The 19,917-nt window shown below is 41.4% G+C and overlaps 1 protein-coding gene across 7 annotated transcripts in view; it reads right to left on the bottom strand.

The window, feature by feature from the left end:
• LOC144697282 (SWI/SNF-related matrix-associated actin-dependent regulator of chromatin subfamily A member 2-like) overlaps positions 1 to 19,917 on the bottom strand; it is a 146,788-nt gene that overhangs the window by 87,993 nt on the left and 38,878 nt on the right. For all 7 annotated transcript variants that reach the window (XM_078569235.1, XM_078569277.1, XM_078569269.1 and 4 more), the window contains exons 8-12: positions 15,539 to 15,712; positions 12,320 to 12,493; positions 9,527 to 9,697; positions 7,431 to 7,484; positions 3,857 to 3,987 (exon numbers count right to left, since the gene is read on the bottom strand). In XM_078569235.1, the coding sequence (XP_078425361.1) occupies positions 3,857 to 3,987; positions 7,431 to 7,484; positions 9,527 to 9,697; positions 12,320 to 12,493; positions 15,539 to 15,712 (704 nt within the window). The remainder of the gene's footprint in view (positions 1 to 3,856; positions 3,988 to 7,430; positions 7,485 to 9,526; positions 9,698 to 12,319; positions 12,494 to 15,538; positions 15,713 to 19,917) is intronic.

Here is a 19,917-nt window from a genome sequence, read left to right as displayed (position 1 = left end):
GAAAAGTCCCAGAATTTGGAAAGCTGCCAACTCTTATTCAAAAAGGGAGGCAGACAAAAAACAGGTAACTATAAGCCAGTTAGCTTAACATCTGTCATTGGGAAAATGTTAGAGTCAACAATAAAGGATGTAATAGCAGAGCATTTAGAAATGCATAATATAATCAAGCAGAGTCAGCATGGCTTTATGAAGGGGAAATCATGTCTGACAAATTTATTAGAATTCTTTGAGGAAGTAACAGGCAGGATAAAGCGGAACCAGTAGATGTAATATATTTGGATTCCCAGAAGTCATTTGATAAGGTACCACACATAAGGCAGCTTAATAAGATAAGAGCCCATGGTGTTGGGGGTAGTATATTAGCATGGATAGAGGATTGGCTAACTAATAGAAGACAGAGTTAGGATAAGGGGGTCATTTTCGGGATGGCAACCTGTAATTAGAGGAATGCCACAGGGATCAGTGCTGTCTAGCTATTGTACTGCAATATGCCATATATTAATGACTTGGATGAGGGAAGTGAATGCACTATCATCAAGTCTGTGGATGACACAAAAATTAGATGGGAAGTCAAGTGGTGAGGATGGCAGTCTACAGAGGGATATAGACAGGTTAAGTGAGTGGGCAAAAACTTGGCAGATGGAATATAATGTGGGAAAATGTGAGGTTATGCACTTTGGCAGGAAGGATAGAGGAGCTGAATATTATTTGAATGGCGAAAGACTGCAGAAAGCTGCAGCACAGAGGGTTTTGGGGGTCCTTGTGCATGATTCACAAAAAGCTAACATACGTTCAGCAGGTAATAGGGAAGGCAAATGGAATGTTGGCCTTTATGTCAAAGGGAATGGAGTATAAAAATAGGGAAGTCTTGCTAAAACTATACAAGTTACTGGATAGACCACACCTAGAATACTATGAACAGTTTTGGTCCCCTTCATCTGAGGAAAGATATACTGGCATTGGAGGCAGTCCAGAGAAGGTTCACTAGGTTGATTACGTATATGGAGGGATTTTCTTATGAGGAGAGGTTGAGTAGGTTGGGCCTGTACCCATTGGAGTTTAGAAGAATGAGAGGAGGCAACCTTATTGGAACATGAGTCTTAGGGGGTTTGACAGGGTGGATGCTGAGAAGTTGTTTCCCCTTGTGGGAGGGTCTAGGACCAGAGGGCATAATCTCAGAGTAAGGGGTCACCCATTTAAGACAGAGATGAGGAAGAATTCTTCTCTCAGAGGGTAGCGCATCTGTGGAATTCTTTACCGCAGAGGGCTGGAGAGGCTGGGTCGTTAAGCATATTCAAGGCTGAGATCGACCGATTTTTGATCAAGGGTTATGGGGAAAAGGCAGGAAAGTGGAGTTGGGGGTTATCAGATCATCTCAATGATCTCATTGAATAGCGGAGCAGACTTGATGGGCCGAATGGCCTACATCTGCTCCTCCGTCTTATGGTCATAAGTCCAAATTACTTAAGAAAAAGCAATCATCCCTGCACTAATTTTGGAGGACACCACTATTTATAAATCGCTAACCCAAAAAACATTAGCTAGCTTATTGATTCCAGTCATTTAGCCAACTTTCGACCCATGCTACAATATCCCTGTTAATACTTCATGCTTAATCTTTATCAAGTCTCTTATGTGGCATCTTGTCAAATCTCTTTTTGGAAACCCAGAAAGATAACTTCTATTTCATTTCCTTTTATTCATACACTTCACTGACTTATCAGAAAAATCTCATCTTTACAATGAATGATAAGCCTTTCACAAACCCATGTTACCTGGCCTTAAGTTAACCCATTCTCTCCTAAGTGAGCACTAATTTTACCTTATAGCCTTTAGAAGCTTACCTCATACCAATGTTAGACTGAATGGTCCATAGTTTGCCAATATACCATTCATATTTAAGAAATGATTAAATTGGCTATCTTCCAGTTCTCTGGTCCAATTTTCATGTTTAAGAATAACGAAAGACTATGTTAAAAACATCTGCTATTTTCTCCCTGACATTTTGCAGCATTGTAGGATGCTTGAAATCAGGGTCATTTCCAGAGTTGTGCTGATTTTTTCATAACTAATTCCTTATCAATAGCTAGTTAATTGTTTCACCTCTTTTCTTAGTTCCTAACTTTCTATGAAAACAGAGGCAAAATACTCATTTTGCATTTTGACAAGGCTTTTTTTTAAAATTACGAACCAGACACTTTAAAAATCTTTCACTTTTTATATTTATAAAATCCTAACTGCCCCTCTTACATTCCTGGTTATAAGATATAGGTGATCTCAAGGTCAGAGAAAATCAGAAATGTGTGGGGGCATTTCTGATGGTTAGGTACCTGGATCTAATGAAAAAAAGCTACCAGAAACTGGCAGAAACGAGATTGAGCTGCAAGATAGGGTATTTAGATAATGGTCACTAGAAGGCAAGTGAAGAGGCAGACATAGGGTGTGGCAGCACAGCAGTGGCAGATGGGGCACCATGAGTGGTGCATTGTTGGGTGTGAGAGGACAAGAAGAATTGACGCTGTCGCCAAAAAAACGAAGATGTAGATTGGGATTTTCGGGATGAAGAGAGCACCAAATGACAATAGGTGCAGGGAACAGAAGGTTCCAAATAGGTGCCCCCAGTGATTAATTGGAAAAAAACTATTATTTAAAAATAGATGCAGCTGGCTATGTGTTCATCCTTAATTCTCTCCCCAACCCTTTAGCCTACTGCTGGTGACCAGACTCTCAGCAAGTCTCTAAATCACAAGAAGTGGCAGCAAGAGGGAGGAGTCACATAGTATCAGAAGGATGGTGTCTGGAGCTAGAAGGCAGGTGCAACTATGACCAGCATAGCACTACCCAAGTTGGTGACAAAGGGAGATCTCAGCAGTTTTTAAAAATTCATTCATGGGATGTGGGCATCGCTGGCTGGGCCAGCATTTATTGCTCATCCCTAATTGCCCTCAAGAAGATGGGTGTGAGCCATCTTCTTGAACTGCTGCAGTCCATGTGATGTAGGTACAGCCACAGTGCTGTTAGGGAGCGAGTTCCAGGGTCTTGACCCAGTGACAGTGAAGGAACGACGATACAGTTCCAAGTCAGGATGGTGTGTGGCTTTGAGGGGAACTTACAGGTGGTGGTGTTCCTATGCATCTGCTGCCCTTGTCCTTCTGGATGGTGGCAGTCGTGGGTTTGGAAGGTGCTGTCTAAGGAGTGTTAGTGAGTTTCTGCAGTGCATCTTGCTGCCACTGTGCGTCGGTGATGAAGGAGTGATTGTTTGTGGATGTGGTGCCAATCAAGCGGGCTGCTTTGTCCTGGATGGTGTTGAGCTTCTTGAGTGTCGTTGGAGCTGCACTCATTCAGGCAAGTGGAGAGTATTCCATCACACTCCTGACTTGTGCCTTGTAGATGGTGGACAGATTTTGAGGAGTCAGGAGGTGAGTTGCTCCCTTCAGGATTCCAAGCCTGTGACCTGCTCATGTAGCCACAGACAGTATTTATATGGCTAGTCCAGTTCAGTTTCTGGTCAATGGTAACCCCCAGGATGTTGATAATGAGGGATTCAGCGATGTTAATGCCTTTGAATGTCAAGGCGCGATGGTTAGATTCTCTCTTGGAGATGGTCATTGCCTAGCACTTGCATGGCACAAATGATACTTGCCACTTGTCAGCCCAATCCTGGATATTGTCTAGATCTTGCTGACAGTAAGTAAGTGTCTTTTCAGGCCAAGCTTGGAGGACTTGAATTTACCAATTCACTTTTATGTGAATTATGTCAGAATAGCATGAGAAGACAGCAGTGCCCCCACTCTGAAAGCACACTCTCAAATCTATTTTATTGCAGTTACACAAAATACAAATAAGATTTACTTACCCAGGGTTCATTTCCAACCATGTATCCAGTTGGACAGCTTTTGGAGCATCAGCTCCCTGAAGGACTTTCCCAGTTTCAACATGAATAACTTTGACTGGCAAATCACTCATCTGGCTGCTTTCATCCAAAAGCTTAACAAATAAAGAAATTTTCTTTTATAAATAAAAGTCGATAAAAGAGACTACTACATCAGTTCAAGACATTATCAATAGATTTTCAATAAATTTCTGGTCATTTATTTTTGGGAGGGTGGAGAGAAGCTAAAATGTATGGATTAAAGTTAAAGTGTATGGCACCCCAATTGGTCAAAGAAATGCATAAAATTCCACACAATATATTAAACTAATTAATACCTAAAAGCAAACAAAACTTTTTAAAAAATCTACAAAGCAGTCTTTCTGCTCTGAGGAAACATCTATTGCATCAATTTGGATTAGATTTAGCAGTGTGCTGACTGCAAAATCCTATAGGAAGAAACTTTAGACACAGGACAACAGCATAAATGTCAAAAATGGTCAATTTCATTAACAGAATGACTCCTGTAGAAAATGTTATAACAGTGCGGCAAGAGAAGCTCTTGGAGGTTCGAATAGGAGTGCGAATGTGATCAAAATTTTTTCTCTCTCCTCTTTTAACTAGCAAAGGTTAGGTCATTATCTCATGCAGAACATTTACAATAACTGAACCCATATTTCGTGGTTTAGCAATTTTAAATATGCTGTGTAGACAGTAGGTGGGGCAATTGTCCAGGAATCACTCCTTCTCCAAAATTAAGGGAAGATCTGGCTGCTTCTCAGGTCTTTGGCAGCATAAAATCCAAGCCCCTCTTGGCCTATTGGCTGCTGTCAGAATAACAGGGCATCTTTTGGATGAATGGATGGAGGCTAATAAAAAATTGACATGGCTTTGAAGCAGATTGCTGAATATTTACTATAGATCCTCCAATAGAAAAGGTTGTCATACTTTGAGGTGGGGAGGTGGGGGTGATTGGGGGAAAGAGGAGACAAAGCAAACATATGCCAGGGACATTCCCCACCAACTCCCAAAAAAATGACATGGAGTGATGTCATAATGGTACATGCATTCACTTTAAAATGCTCCCACATTTTTCAGCTAGGACCTTCCTATCCGTACCCCCTATGAAGTAGGAAACTGAATATTGCTGTAAAGAGAGCCATGTTGCTGAAGCTTTACATCTTGCACTCATCAGGGCAAATGCATGAATGCCAAATTTCAAACCATCACAACAATTTATACTACAGGAGAAGAGAGTGTGCCGATTGGTTGACAAGAGGACTCCGATTGGCGGAGGCATTGACATGTAGAAAGCAACGGGAACGACAGGCTCCCCAAGCTCCTGAGTAATTCAAACAAGTCTCAAGGCTTGAACTTATTCCTTTTGTTTGCAGAGACCAGATCCATGTATGTCGCTTCTGGCAAGCAAAGCCGAGCCATGTTATGAGCTCAACTGATTATGGTAAATTGGTTGTTAGAATAGCTATTAGTTCACCGAGGATTGTTCAGCAAGTGCACCCAATCGCGGAATTGCATCTAACAGTAGACATTTTGTTTTGGGTTTTATAAATATGGGTTGAGTACAGTCTGTACTTTGCCTATCACAAACAAAGGAACATGCTGTTGCATTCGATTAGCCAATTGTTGGGACTACGGCCTACATGTCTGGCATCACACCGACATTAAATTCATACAGGACATTAATTTTGGACGCTCTTGTTAGTAGAAAATGCCACTTGCATAGCCACTGCATAGTAGCAGCAATGAATGGTGCGCTTAACCTGTTGTTCACATCTTTCAGATATTTTTCCTTTCCAGGGTAATCTGAGGTGGACCAGACACTTTTCAGGTCTGAAAGTGGCAGCCTTCGGTCCATTTGCAAGTTTGCACGATACACAGCGAACAACGATCTGATCAGGATAACCACTGTCCCGCTGGATAGCTTTGATGCGTTCTGTTCTGTGTTAAACTTGCAAGTGAGCAAATGGCAGGGCCCCATTTACAAGATTGCTGCTATATGAATCCCAATGCGTAAACTTACCAGTGAAGATAGGCTTGCAGTAGACAGCAGTGGCAAACCCATCTGTGGATTTCTCAATTAACACAGAGGAAAGTGAGCACGTTAGATTGTTCAGTCTTAAAAGTGAATTGGAGCATGGGATGGAGCATATTAAGGTGTGTAAGGAAATCGGCGTGGCTGCAGATTCATAAATCACAAACATATCTACGTATTGGGAATATGCACGGGATAGGAGGTTGGAGTATGTTCCGTAAAAAAAAAAGTGCTTCCGCGATTGGGCAGCACTTGCTGAACAATCCTGACTGTGTTAATAGCTACCCAACAACCAATTTAAGATAATCAGTCATGCTCACAATGTGGCTCATTTACGCTTGCTAGAAGTGACACAGGACAGGATTTTACAGTCGGTGTGTAAAATGACACTCGATGACGTCGGGCTTGCCCTGACGTCATCGTGATGTTTCGCTCAGCGGGTGCATGCCGGAGTCGGCTACACGCTTGCCGATAATTGATAGGCCAATTAAGGCCATTAATGAAGTAATTAATGTCAAGTTAACAATGCCCGTCCAACCTTACGGTTGACACGCAGGCGGAAAGGCTAAGCGGCCTTTACATTTTTTGGGAAAGCTCATCCGAGGTTTGAGCGGGATGAGGTTTCCTAATGCCTTTATGAATTAAATAAAAGTTTTTCTGAAAAAAACATGTCCCATCTCATGTGACACAGTCACATGAGGGGGTATGTTTCATTAAATTTTTATTTATTTTATTTATTGTTTTGAAAAGCAATTCAATCTCCCTGAGGTAGCTCCGTGCCTCAGGGAGAATGAAGCACTCTTATGCGCACACGCGCGAAAAGAGCGCTGGCCCCAACTCTCCCTCCTCCTCCTGCCCGCACAGGTAGCGTCGACCGCTCGCATATTACGCTGGGCGGGCCTTAGTTGGTCCGCCTGCGTAAAGTGGCGGTGCGGAGCAGATCGCGGACAGCGGTTGACTCCCCAACTGCCCCCGCCCGCTTCTGTCGAGCCCACCCGATGTGGGAAAAATTCAGGCCATACATTCAAACGTAGGGACTGTTCTCTGCACATATAAAGCCTTGCATCTTTATTGAATTACGTGGGAGCTTGGGGGGCATTTGGTTCCCCACTGCTTTCTCTATGGCAATGCCTCAGGCAGTGTCGAATTACCAACCAACTAGCATCCTTTTCTCCTGTAGTATGAATTGTTGTGATGGTTTGAAATTTGATATTCCTGCGTTCGTCCTGATAAGACACAAAGCTTCGGCAACATGTCTTTCTTCAGCAATATCTAGGAAAAACTTGGTAAAGGTAAATAGGCTGGCAAGCTAATGGCATGGGTAACCACATACATTTCCTCTCTTGAGTTACGAACTGACACTGGCAATCAAAAATGAAAAAAATTGCCCACTGGGTATTGAAAATAAAAAAAAACTACTCCATAGCTATTTTAATATTTCTTACATTATAGGCCACAAAAATCTCATTTCAAAGAAGTCTGCAAGCAGTGATGAAAGCAACTCACCTCTCCATCAGGAGCAAGGCTAGAACTTGCTCCTTCTGCAGCTTCCTCAGTTTTCTGTTGATTTCGAAAAAGGATAAAAATATTATTTAGGATAGAAATGTTATTATGAGGGGCAGCTTTTAAAGACAATTTTAATAACAACACCATAACATTTACATCAGCGGAAGAACAGAAGGGAACCAAGCCAAGTTTGATTCTTACAATATTTTCTGCAGGGCAACTATATCAAATGGGAAATGTATGATTAAGAAGGTATTTGCTGCCACCATTACTAATTTCAAAGCAATAGTAAAATAAGAGCCAGACACAACTTAATTAGCATAGAGAATACTTGTACTTTTGTGTTGTACTTGAAACTGTTTGGTGAAGTTATGTTTGGAGGTGGTGGTGTCAAGAGAGAGCAAACAACACAAAAACAATTTTGAAAAGACAGAACGGAGACAGACCAAAGGGACAGAGAAAGAATTTGCACAAATTTTGATGTGTGAATACCAAAAGCACTTTGTAGCTAATTAAGTACTTTTGAAATGTAGTCACTGTTGTAATTTACGAAACATGGCAGCCAAATTGCACACAGCTAGTTCCCACAGCAAAGAGTTAATGACCAAGTATTCAATTTTATTGACTGAGCAATAAATATTGGTCACACCAAGGAGAACTTCCCTGTTCTTCTTCAAGTAGTGCCATGGGATTTTTTACATGCACCCAAGATGGAAGACATGGCCTCGATATAACATCATTTGAAAGACAGTACTTTCATCAACGTAGCACTGAGTGCCAGCCTAGGGTGCTACTGAGACAAGACTAATTCTATATGGAGGGGAGGAGCTGGAGATAAAAACACAAAGGTCCAAATCTTCTGATCAGGATAGGAATGCCTATTTCTGACCCTGATCAGACAAAATAAAAAGAACACACTTGCCTTCCTCAGACTTTTGTAGGCAATTTTCTGTTGGATGATCTTTCCAAACTGACTCAGCACAGGAAACCTCAGGGGGAGCAGTGGAGAGAAACCACACCACTGCCACTGTCACCGTCACCCCACCCTCTTTAATGGCACTAGCTACCATATTCTGGTAAGTAAAGAGTTTAAATGTCCTAAACTTTCTTTGAAAAGCTATGGAGAGGACGTAATTGGGTAAGTTAAGTAAGTAAGGTTGGTAAGGGTAGGGTAGATAAGGTAAGTGGGAAAGAAGGTAGGTTGGTGAGGTCAGGTTGAGGGGGTAGTCAGGTTGGCGAGGTCAGGTGGGGGAAGGAAGAGGAGTTTGGGGGTTTGCAGTTAGAGTGATTGAGGGAGGTCAGTTGTATAGTTACCCAAGAGTTAGACTACAATTTTTCTGTCTAACATTTCCTGGGTAACTATTCAGCTAAGTAAGTCGGAAGTCTCCAGTCTCAGGGTGCATGGGATGCGAGGTCAGGCTGCCCTTCAGGGACCAGGGGGGGCAAATCCCATGGGTCGAGAGGTCTCGTACATTGAGGGTGGTGGAAGTCCCATGGGTGTGGGGGGGGGAAACGGGTGGTCAGAGGGTGGTGGGGTGGAGGGAGAGACCTGAGGATCGGGGGAGCAGGGTCATTGTAGGGCTATACAATAGTTACCCAGGAGTTAGAAGAGATTTTAATTCTTCTAACTTTTCCCGGGTAACTATTGATGTAACCCAGTCGGAACTATTCGAGCTTTGCGATTTTTAAAAAAAAAATCACATTTTCGGATGGTTCTCAACTTTGCACCTCTGGGAAATTGCCGCGCAAACCTTACCTGTGAACTTCCAAAGGGGATTCCCCAGTGCATCTTTGGGGTACCCCCCCAATACGACGCCCTGGAGCTCGGAAGTTACGGCTTAATGAAGAACAAAGGAATGGGGAGGAAGGAATGAAAATGGAAAATAAGAAATATTGATTATTACAAAAGCAAAACTTGCAGTAGGTACACTTTCCAGATACCTAGAGAATCATTGTCTAGCCGTTTCTGCCCAACATCAGAGATTAAACAGGGATGAGGTCAATTTTATGTTTCCGTTTAGATGACTGAGTAGCCAGAACAAAATTGTCCCTGGACACTGCATATGTGCATTAATGTTTAAATGGGAAATACAAACCTTCTTTTTCTTCTTCTTTTTCTTCTTTTCTTTAGCAGCCTGAGCAGCTTTATGCTCATAGACCAGTTTAGTAAGACTTGCAACATATTCATCTGTTTGCTGAAGCAGGTATGCCAGGCGTTTATCCTTTTTCTGGTCAATTAGTTTACGATAGCCTTCTTCATCTTCAGCCTGTTTGCAGAAAATTAATAAATTAATTTACACAGTGCACATGGTATTTTCAATACAGAAAAAGGACATTCAGCCCAACAGGTTAGTGTTTATGGTCCATATGAGCCCTCTTCCAGCCTTCTTCATCTAACCCCATCAATATACCCTTCTTTTCCTTTCGCCCTCATGTGCTAAATGCACTTACACCAATCGTTTCAACAACCCTCGGCAGTACCAAGTTCCACATTCTAACCGCTTTCTGAGTAAAGAAGTTTCTCCTTAATACCCTACTGGATCTCTTGGTGACTATCTTACATTTATGGCTCCTAGTTCTGGTCTCCCTCTGCAAGTGGAAATATCTTCTCTACTCCCCTCAGCAAATTCATTCATAACCCAAGGATCTTTATCAGGTCACTTTTCTGTCTTTTTTACTAGAGAAAAGTCTCAAGCTGCTTTAATCTGTCCCGCTAGGTTTAAACCTCTTAGTTCTGGTATCACTAATAAATTTTTTTAGCCTTTGTGAGCACCTCTATCTCCTTTTTGTAATATGGAGACCAGAACTGCTCAGTACTCCAAATTAGTTTTGTCTAATCAGTGTTCTATTTTATCATACCTTCTCTGTTTTTCAATTCTATCCCTCTCGAAATGAACCCCAGCGCTTTGTTTTCTTTTTTTAATAAGTCCATTAGCCTGCTTCACTTCTTTTAGTGATTTGTGTAACTGTGTCCCCAGATCCCTACTTCTCCTCTATTTACTTTCCATGGAGTGTGTGGCTGCTATATCCTTCCTACCATAATGCATCACCTCACACTAATCTATACTGAAGTTCATTTGCCACTTTAACAAACTTGTAGAATGGATGTGTAATTTATGTCATCCTGCATTTTGTCACAGCCCTTTTTTATTAACTACAACCCCATTTGAAGTCATCTGCAAATTTTGAAATCGCATTTTGAATTTTAGAGTTCAAATCGTTGACATAAATAACATGGTGTTTTCAGCACCGATCTTTGTGGAACACCACTTCCCATCTTTTGGCGGTATGAGGAAATAGCTTTAATCCTTACGCTTAGTTTTGCTGTCAGCTTGCTATCCATTCTGTTATTTGTCCCCAGGCATCATATGTTCTGACCTTAGTCATAAGTTTACTATGTGGTACCTTATTGAAGGCCTTTTGAAAATACTAGTATATTATGTCTAGTGCATTACTCTGATCAACGTTGATACTTTCAAAAGAATTCAATAGGTTGGTCAAGCATGATCTTCCCTTTTGAAATCTATGCTTGGTGCTCCATTTTATTTTTAGTTTCTAAATGTTTGAGTGGGGGTCCAGTTAGCTCACTTGGCTAGTCGCCAACATACGGGGTTCGATCCCCAATTCGGCTGAGTAGACTCAGAGTCAGCCTCCTCACCCAACCAGTAGTAAAAATTCATGGCACTTTGCTGCAGTTTGGTAAATAATCGCTAAGGACATCCCTTCGGGCAAAAAATTCAAGAAGTGTTTGAGTAAAGGATTTCATGATCATTCCTACCACCCGCATTCAGCTAATTGGTCTTTGTTTAAAATTGACATTAGGAATTGATGTGCAAACATTCCAACTCCAGAAGATGACTAAACCAACTGAATGTTTATTACAGGATAATAACTAAAGAAGTTACGATCAGTTATAAAGCAGGCATTGTCCAATTACCCATCATTTTATATAAACCAGACACTACAAGTACAATATTATAAATTGTAGCCACGGATGCTTCTGAATTTGGACCTCAGAGCTTGGTATGTGCAATCTGGCTCTTATCACAGCCATTAAATCAAACTCCCATACCTGATTACAGAAACATCGACCAACAAAAAAACCACTCAGTCAAGGGAGCCAATTTAAACAGAGCAAGGACAGCAAGTTTGCTTTTACACACTGTTCTTCCAGAATCCAAAGTAAACAAATGCCAGTGTTGCCTTTAAGTGCACATGTGGTTCAATACTGCAACTAGTTCTACAGGCACAGCTTTTAGATAATAGTTCTATTCTCTATCTTTACAAAAGGTCATGAGAACACTGGTAAATGAACACTTTAAAAAAATGTATCAAAGTTCAATCCCTCACATTGTAATGAGCACATTATTTACCCAACAGGATTCAAAATTGCCAATTTCAGAATGACAATGCCCATAACCCAAATTACCATTACCTGGGCAGATTTGTTCATAATTGAAGTGTACAAATATGTTAGGCATTACATTCTTGGAACTAAATAATAAATAAAAATAGCAGATAACAGTTTTTATTACTGTTTGCAACTGGTGTACTTTGGGAATAGCCTTTTGTGCGTGTGTGTGAGTAGCACGTAACAGAACTTTGATTGCTAACGCTTGTCAGGAACTTAACTTCTTCAATTTCCAAATACTAATAGTTCAGAAAAATGCAGCATCACAGAAACCAACAGCAAACTTCAAGCTAAGCAGTAAACCACTCAAAGTGGTGGTTCCTTTGGTAACTTTCAATTTGGTAACCACCAGCCTATTTTCTATATGCAGCATGCTTATTTCACACAAGACTTCTGCTGTTCTGCATATGTTTTATTAAATAGAACCCTCTAAAATAGAATAATACAAGAACAACCAAAACAATTTATTTAACATTACCATCAGCCTCCTCATTCTTTCTTTCTCAATCCTCTCAGTTTCTTTCTTCTGCTCACGCTCTGTGTTGGCATGCCAAGTACCAATTGCTCTGGAAAGTTTCTGAATTTTTCCAGTGACTGAACGGTGATATTCCTTGAAGTCTTTTGCATGCTGCAGTATGCTGTTGAGATATTCCTAAAGCATAAATATATCAGTGAACAAAGAGTATTAAAGTATTGTGTCTTCATATCCTTTGACAATAAATTACTCTTGAAGTGCAGACACTTAGTGAAAGAGGTAAACAGCAAAGCCCTACCACAGCAAATAAGAAGAATGACCTCCTTTGTTTTATGGTGTTGAGCAATGCTCTCCCTAAAGTGCGTGCATGCACAACCACGCAGTAATCTGCAATGTACTGCGCACCAAAATAGAATCATACACAGTTTACAGCACAGAAAGAGGGCACTTGACCCATCGTGTCAGTGCCAGCTGAAAAACGAGCCACCCAGCCTAATCCCACTTTCCAGCATCTGGTCCATAGCCCTGCAGTTTACAGCACTTGAGGTGCATATCCAGATGCCTTTCAAATGAGTGGAGGGTTTCTGCCTTCACTACCCTTTCAGGAAGTGGGTTCCAGACCCCCACAACCCACTAAGTGAAAAAAACTTTTCCTCATTGCCCCTCTAATCCTTCTAGCAATCATTTTAAATTTATGGCTCTGAGTCACTCACCTCTCTGCTAAAGTAAATAGGTCCTTCCCATCAATTCTATCCAAGCCCTTTACAATTGTGTACATCTCAATCAAATCTTCCCTCAGACTCCTCTGTTCAAAGAAGGCCAACACAAGTCTATCCAATCTTTTCTTATAGCTACAATTTTCCAATCCTGGCAACATCCTTGCAAATCTCCTCTGTACCCTCTCTAGTGTAATTACATCCTTTCTGTAATGAGGTGACCAGAACTGCATGCAGTACTCAAGCTGTGGCCTAACTAATGTTTTATATAGTTCCAGCATAACCTCCACTGCTCTTATATTCTATGCTTCTGCTAACAAATGAAAGGATTCCATATGCCTTAACTACCTTATCAACTACCTTCAGGGATCTGTGGACATTCATCCAAGGTCCGTCACTTTCTTTACCTCTCTCAATGTCCTCCCATTTATTGTGTAATCCTGTGTCTTGTTTGACCTCCCCAAATGCATCACATCACATTTCCCTGGGTTAAATTCCATTTGCCACTTTTCTGCCCACCTGATCAGTCCACTAATATCTTCCTGCAGTCTACAGCAATCCTTCTCTCCATCAGCCATGCTGCGAATTGCATTGTCTGCAAAATTTATTGACCACTCCCACTACATTTATGCCCAAATCATTAATACATATCACAAAAAGTAGGGGGCCCAGTACCCCCACTGGAAACAGCCTCCCAATCACAAAAACATCCATCAAAAATTACCTTGTTTCTTGTCACTGAGTCAATTTTGTATCCAGCTTGCTACATTCCCCTGGATCCCATGGGTTTTTATTTTTATAATTAGTCTGCCATGTGGTACTTTGTCAAAAGCCTTGCTAAAATCCACGTAGACCACATCAACTGCACTACCCCCATCAATCCTCCTTGGTACTTCCTTAAAAAATTCAATCAAATTAGTCAGGCATGCCCTTCCCATAACAAATCCTTACTGACTATCCTTGATTAATTCATGCCTTTCTAAGTGACTGGTTATCCTCAGAATTGATTCCAATAATTTGTCCACTACCAAGGTCAGGCTGAATGGCCTGTAATTATCCGATCTATCCCTTCCTCCCTTTTTAAACAAAGGTACAACATTAGCAGACATCCAATCCTCTGGACCTCACCTGTATCCAGTGAGTATTGGACAATGATGATCAGATCCTCAGCAAGTTCCTCCCTGGCTTCTTTTAACAGCCTGGGGCACATTCCATCCAGGGCTGATGATTTATCCACTTTCAAGGATGCTAATTCCCTTAATAATTCCTCTCAATGTTTATCACATCCAAAAGATCACACTCCTCCTCCTTAACTACAACGTTTGCATTGTCCCCCTCTTTTGTGAAGACAGACGTAAAGCATTCAGGTGCAAATAAATGGGTCACTCACAACAATGAACTTGAGCAAGGGGTAGGGATGAGTTTCAAACTGCAAATGCAAAAGCATAAACACTTGGAGAGAGGTTGTGGGACAAAGTGCAGCTGTGGCTGGAGGAGCTGTCAGCACAGGAGATAAGAATCTATGATCTGAGGAGCAGTATATTTGAGTTAGTTGGGAGTGAGTGCTTGTCCAGAAGTGAGCAGTGCACAGGAAAAAGGGCAGGTGAGGGAGCCCTGGAAGAGACCGAGCTTCAGAAGGTGAAGGTGCTCCAAAATCATCAGTCCATGATTGTGGGAATGGGAGAGACTCAGAAATTTGCCAGTAGCCAAACATACTGTGATGGAGATTAAATTGGTCAAATGATTTAGTCTCAACGAGCACCTAATATCTTCTGATAGGCAAATTCATGATGCAGATTAGGTTATTGATCATGTATATACATATGCAGCATTGTCAATGAAGGGCTACCTTTAGCATTGTCTGAGCCACATGCACCAAACTGGAAACTGTAACTCAATTTAAGGCACTTAGACTAAGGGATAAAGGATGACAGGTGCCATTATGTGATTTTCTCTTCACTATCTGGCGAGGTGAATGGATGTTGAAGGTTGTTTATGATCCAAGTCCAGATTTCAAGCTACATGCATCCTCCCTGCTCCTGTCACATTTCATCTACTCTCATGAAATAAATAAGAGAGTTCAATGACTTTTAAAGTGTAATCTGTCCGTGGACAAAAAAATAGTGCTCAGAGGAGTTTGTAGCCTGTCCAGTACATCGGGGTTGGGTGAGGAAAGAATGATATTCAGAACTGCCTACTTCGGGTGTACTACAAATTTCATGATTATACGTTTTAACACTATTTGGTTCAGTAGTTCATTGTTTATAGAAGATTTACTACATTCAGTGATGAATTACTTTACCTTTTATAAACAAGAGCTAGGACTATCCTGATTGTGAATTTTTTTTAAAACTGCAAGTAGGGTGGTACAGATCGCAGAGAAGGGGTAATCAGCAGCTTTTTTTTACAAAAATACATCTGAATTGAAGACAGAGACAATTTTCCTCTACTTACTTATTCCGAACGGCTGGCCCAATCATAATTTTAAGAAAGACTATGAGCATACCTGATGTTTCTGCCTGCGCTTGCGCTCTTGTTCGATCTTCTGTTGCTTCTCCAACTTTTCTGTGATACGAGCCTCTCTCAATGACTGCCGTTTACTACGTTTGTAGGCCTTCACATTGAGTGCTGTCTCCAGAGTTGTGTCACGGCGCATACAGGCAACCACTTCTTGCCTCAGCTGTGTTGTTTTAAAAAACAAAAATTCCAACTTTTTTATGCAGTCTGTTATGAAACATTGAGATTACTTGCATTCTAGTTAATTTTACCATCTGCAGTTCTAGTTAGTCAGTCAGTAGGGAAATATAAAATTATAATTTATACATTTACAGATTAAAACAAACAATTATGTGAATTATGCTACTGTTTGCACCCATAGAAGCTTATTGATTACAATATAAATTTGAAAATTAAAATGGTTCAACATTCAGAAGGTATGAAAGATATATGTTGTACATGAGTCAAGCCTCCAACATCGCTGTAGATTTGAAGCTTATGATGTGCTTAATCTGTATTGGGAATTAAAATTATTGGTGAATCTGAGCAGCACTGCAGCAGTTCTGCAAGGTCTGATACATGCCAAGCCAGTTTAGTAGGGTTCATGAGGTATTTTGGCATTGTAATGTAAAGGTTCATGATGAGCATCATGGTAGTTCAGTAAAAGTTAGCCGATTGCTTAAACTGCACAACTCACAGTAAATCTTTTAGGCTAATAAAGATTTGTGAAATTCTACTTCCTAATCTGAACAAAACAAATTAATGCTACAATTTTAGAAACCATGCAGGAACAGAGACACCTAGGGTATATGCACACACCTGGAGGGTGGTGGTAATATCACTGTCTAGTAACCCAAAGCCCCAAGCTATGGGGACATGGGTACAAATCCCATCACAGCAGCTGATGGAATTTAAATTCAATTAATAAATTTGGAATTAAAAGCTAGTCTTAATCACCATGAAACCATTGTTAATTGTCATATCCATCCGGTTCACTAATGAATCTGCCACACTTACTTGGTCTGGCGTACATGTGACTCCAGACCCACAGCAATGTGGTTGACTCTAATGCACCCTCTGAAATGGCCTAGCAAGCCACTCAGTTGTATCAAATCGCTACAAAGTCTAAAAGGAATAAAACCAGATCAACCTAGGCACTGAAAACAACAACAGCAAACCCAGACCTGTTGACCCTGTAGAGACCCCCTTACCAACATGGCGAAGCAACCAACAAAAGGGGAAAAACTTCATCCTCACCAATCTACTGGGTGCAGATGCATGATAGGAGTGACCACTGCACAGTCTTTGTGGAGACAAAGTCCCGTCTTCACACTATTTTTGCTATGCTTTGTGGCATTACCACTGTGCTAATTGGGATAGCAACTCAAAGCTGGGCATTCATGAGGTACTGTGGGACACCAGCAGCAGAATTGTATTCAATCACAATTAGTAACCTTAGGACCCAGCATATCCTCCATGATACCATTAACATCAAGCCAGGGGATCAACCCTAGTTCAATGAAGGCTGCAGAAGGGCATGCCAGGAGCAGCACCAGGTATACCTAAAAACCTGTCAACCTGGTGAAGCTACAACACAGGACTATGTGCATGTCAAACAGAAGAAGCAGCACGTAATAGGCAGAGCCACACGATCCAACAACAAATGGATCAGATCGAAGTTCTGCAGTCCTGCCACATCCAGTAGTGGACAATTAAACAACTGACAGGAGGTGGCTCCACAAATATCTCCATCCTTAATGATGGGGAAGCCCAGCACATCAGTGCAAAAAAAACAAGGCTGAAGCATTTGCAGCCATCTTCAGCTAGAAGTGCCGAGTGGATGATCCATCTATCCATCTTGGCATCCTCTTGAGGACCCTAGCATCACCGATGCCAGTCTTTAGCCAATTCAATTCACTCCATGTGACATCAAAAAACAGCTGAAGGTACTTGATACTGCAAAGTCTATGGGCCCATCAACATTTTGGCAATAGAACTAAAGACTTTGCTCCAGAACAAGCTGCGCCCCTAACCGAATTGTTCCAGTACAGCTACAACAATGGCATCTACCCAGTAATGTGGATAATTACCTAGGTTATGCCCTAGCCACAAAAAGCAGGACAAATCCAACTCAGTCAATTACTTCCCATCAGTCTGCTCTTGATCATCAGCAAAGTGATGGAAGGGGTCATCAACAGTGTTATCAAGTGCACTTATTCAGCAATAATCTGCTCACTGGATGCTCAGTTTGGGTTCCAGTCAGAGCCACTCAGCTCATGACCTCATTACAGCCATGGCCCAAACATGGACAAAAGAGCTTAACTCAAGAGGCGAGGTGAGAGTGTCTGACCTTGACATCAAGGCAGCATTTAACCTAGTATGGCACTACTGGCACAGTATCATCAACAAGATGCACTGCAGCAACTCACCAAGGCTTCTTTGACAACACCTTCCAAACCCACAACCTCTACCACCTAGGACAAAGGCTGCAGATGCATAGGAACACCACCAGCTCCAAGACATATACCATCCTGACTGGAAACTATATCACCATTCATTCACTGTAATTGGGACAAAATCCTGGATCTCCCTTGCTAACAGCTGTGTATGCATCTACAACACATGGACTGCTGTGGTTCAAGAAAGTAGCTCACCACCACCTTCTCAGGGCAATTAACGATGGGCAATAATGCTGGCCTAGCCAGCGATGCCACATCCCAGGAACGAATAAAAAAAAACTTTTGAAGGTGGCAGGACAAGTTGAGAAAGCTGTCAAAAAATTTATAATAGACCTGTGCTTTATAAACAAACAGAGGCACACAGTACAAAGGCAAAGAAACATTTATAAATCACTGGTTAGACCCCATCTCTCATATGGTGTGAGATTCTGGACAACACACCTCAGGAAGGATATCGAGGCCTTAGAGAGGGTGAAGAGATTTTAGAATGGCACCAGGGATGCAGTCCTTCAGTTTGTGGAAAATCTGAAGAATCTGGGATTGTTCTCTCTAGAGCTTAGAACATAAGAACGCAAGAACTTGGAGCAACAATAGACCATGTGGCCCATCTGGACTGCTCTGGCATTCAATACATTTGTGGCTGATCTTTGGCTTCAACTCCACTTTTCCACCCATATCCCTCATTTCCCAGAGGTCAAACATCAGTGTCAGGCTTGTTGGAGCATCCACAGCCCTCTGGGGTAGAGAATTCTAAAGATTCATATCCTTTGAGCAAATAAATTTCTCATATCAATCCTAAATGATTGGCCCCTTACCCAGAATCTGTGTGCTTTTATTCTAGATTGCCCAGCCAGCGGAAACAACCTCGCACTATCTAACCCGCCAAGCTGCTTCATAATTCTGAATATTTCAATGAGAGCACCTCTCATTCTTCTAAAATCCAGAGTATAGGCCCAATTTACTCAACCCCTCATCATAGGACAACTCTCTCATCCCAGAGACCAATCAAGTGAACCTTGGTTGTACTGCCTCCAATGCAAATATATTCTTCTTTAAATCTGAAGGCCATAACTGCACATAATTTTCCAGGTGTGGTTTCACCAAAGGCCCACACAAGACTTCATTATTCCTGTACTCCAATCCCCTTGCAATAAAAGGTCAATATGCCATTTACTTTCCTAAGTGCTTGCTATATCTACATGCTAACTTTGTGTTGCCTGTACAAGTGCACCCCAGTCTCTCCGAACAGCAACAAGTTTCAAGTCTTTTAAAAAATATTCTGCTTTTCTTTCACCACATTATACTCCTTCTGCCACCTTGTTGCCCACTCACTTAACCTGTCTATATTTCTTTGCTGCCTCTTTGTGTCCTCCTCATAGTTGTATCTTCAGCAAACTTAAATACATTACTGTCTCTTCATTTAATCATTAATATAGATTATAAATAGCTGAGGTCCCAGCACTGATCCTTGTAGCACTCCACTAGTCACAGCTGTCAACTTGAAAATGCCCCATTTATCCCTACTCTCTGCTTTTTGTACACTAACTAATCCTCTCTCCATGCTAATGTATCACCCCTAACTCCATGAGCCCTGATCTTGTGTATTAACCTTTTGAACTGCATCTTACGGAATGCCTTTTGGAAATTCAAGTATACACCTACTATTTTTTTATCTAGCCTACTAGTTATATCCTCAAAAACTAATAAATTTGTCAAACAGGATTTCCCTTTTGTAAAACCATGTTGAGTGTTCTAATCATGCTTTTCTAAGTGCATTGTTAAGACTTCCTTAATAACAGATTCCTGCACTTTAACAATGACTGATGTCAGGCTAACTGGCATGCAGTTCCCTGTTTTCTCTCTCCCTCCTTTCTTGAATAGGGGTGTTACATTTGCTACCTTCCAATCTGCTGGGACTGTTCCAGGATCT

The sequence above is a fragment of the Cetorhinus maximus genome, chromosome 2, assembly GCF_964194155.1.
Source record: "Cetorhinus maximus chromosome 2, sCetMax3.hap1.1, whole genome shotgun sequence".
In the NCBI taxonomy this organism is placed as follows: domain Eukaryota; kingdom Metazoa; phylum Chordata; class Chondrichthyes; order Lamniformes; family Cetorhinidae; genus Cetorhinus; species Cetorhinus maximus.
The sequence above is the reverse complement of the archived record's forward strand: the minus strand, read 5'-3'. Positions and strand labels throughout refer to the sequence as shown.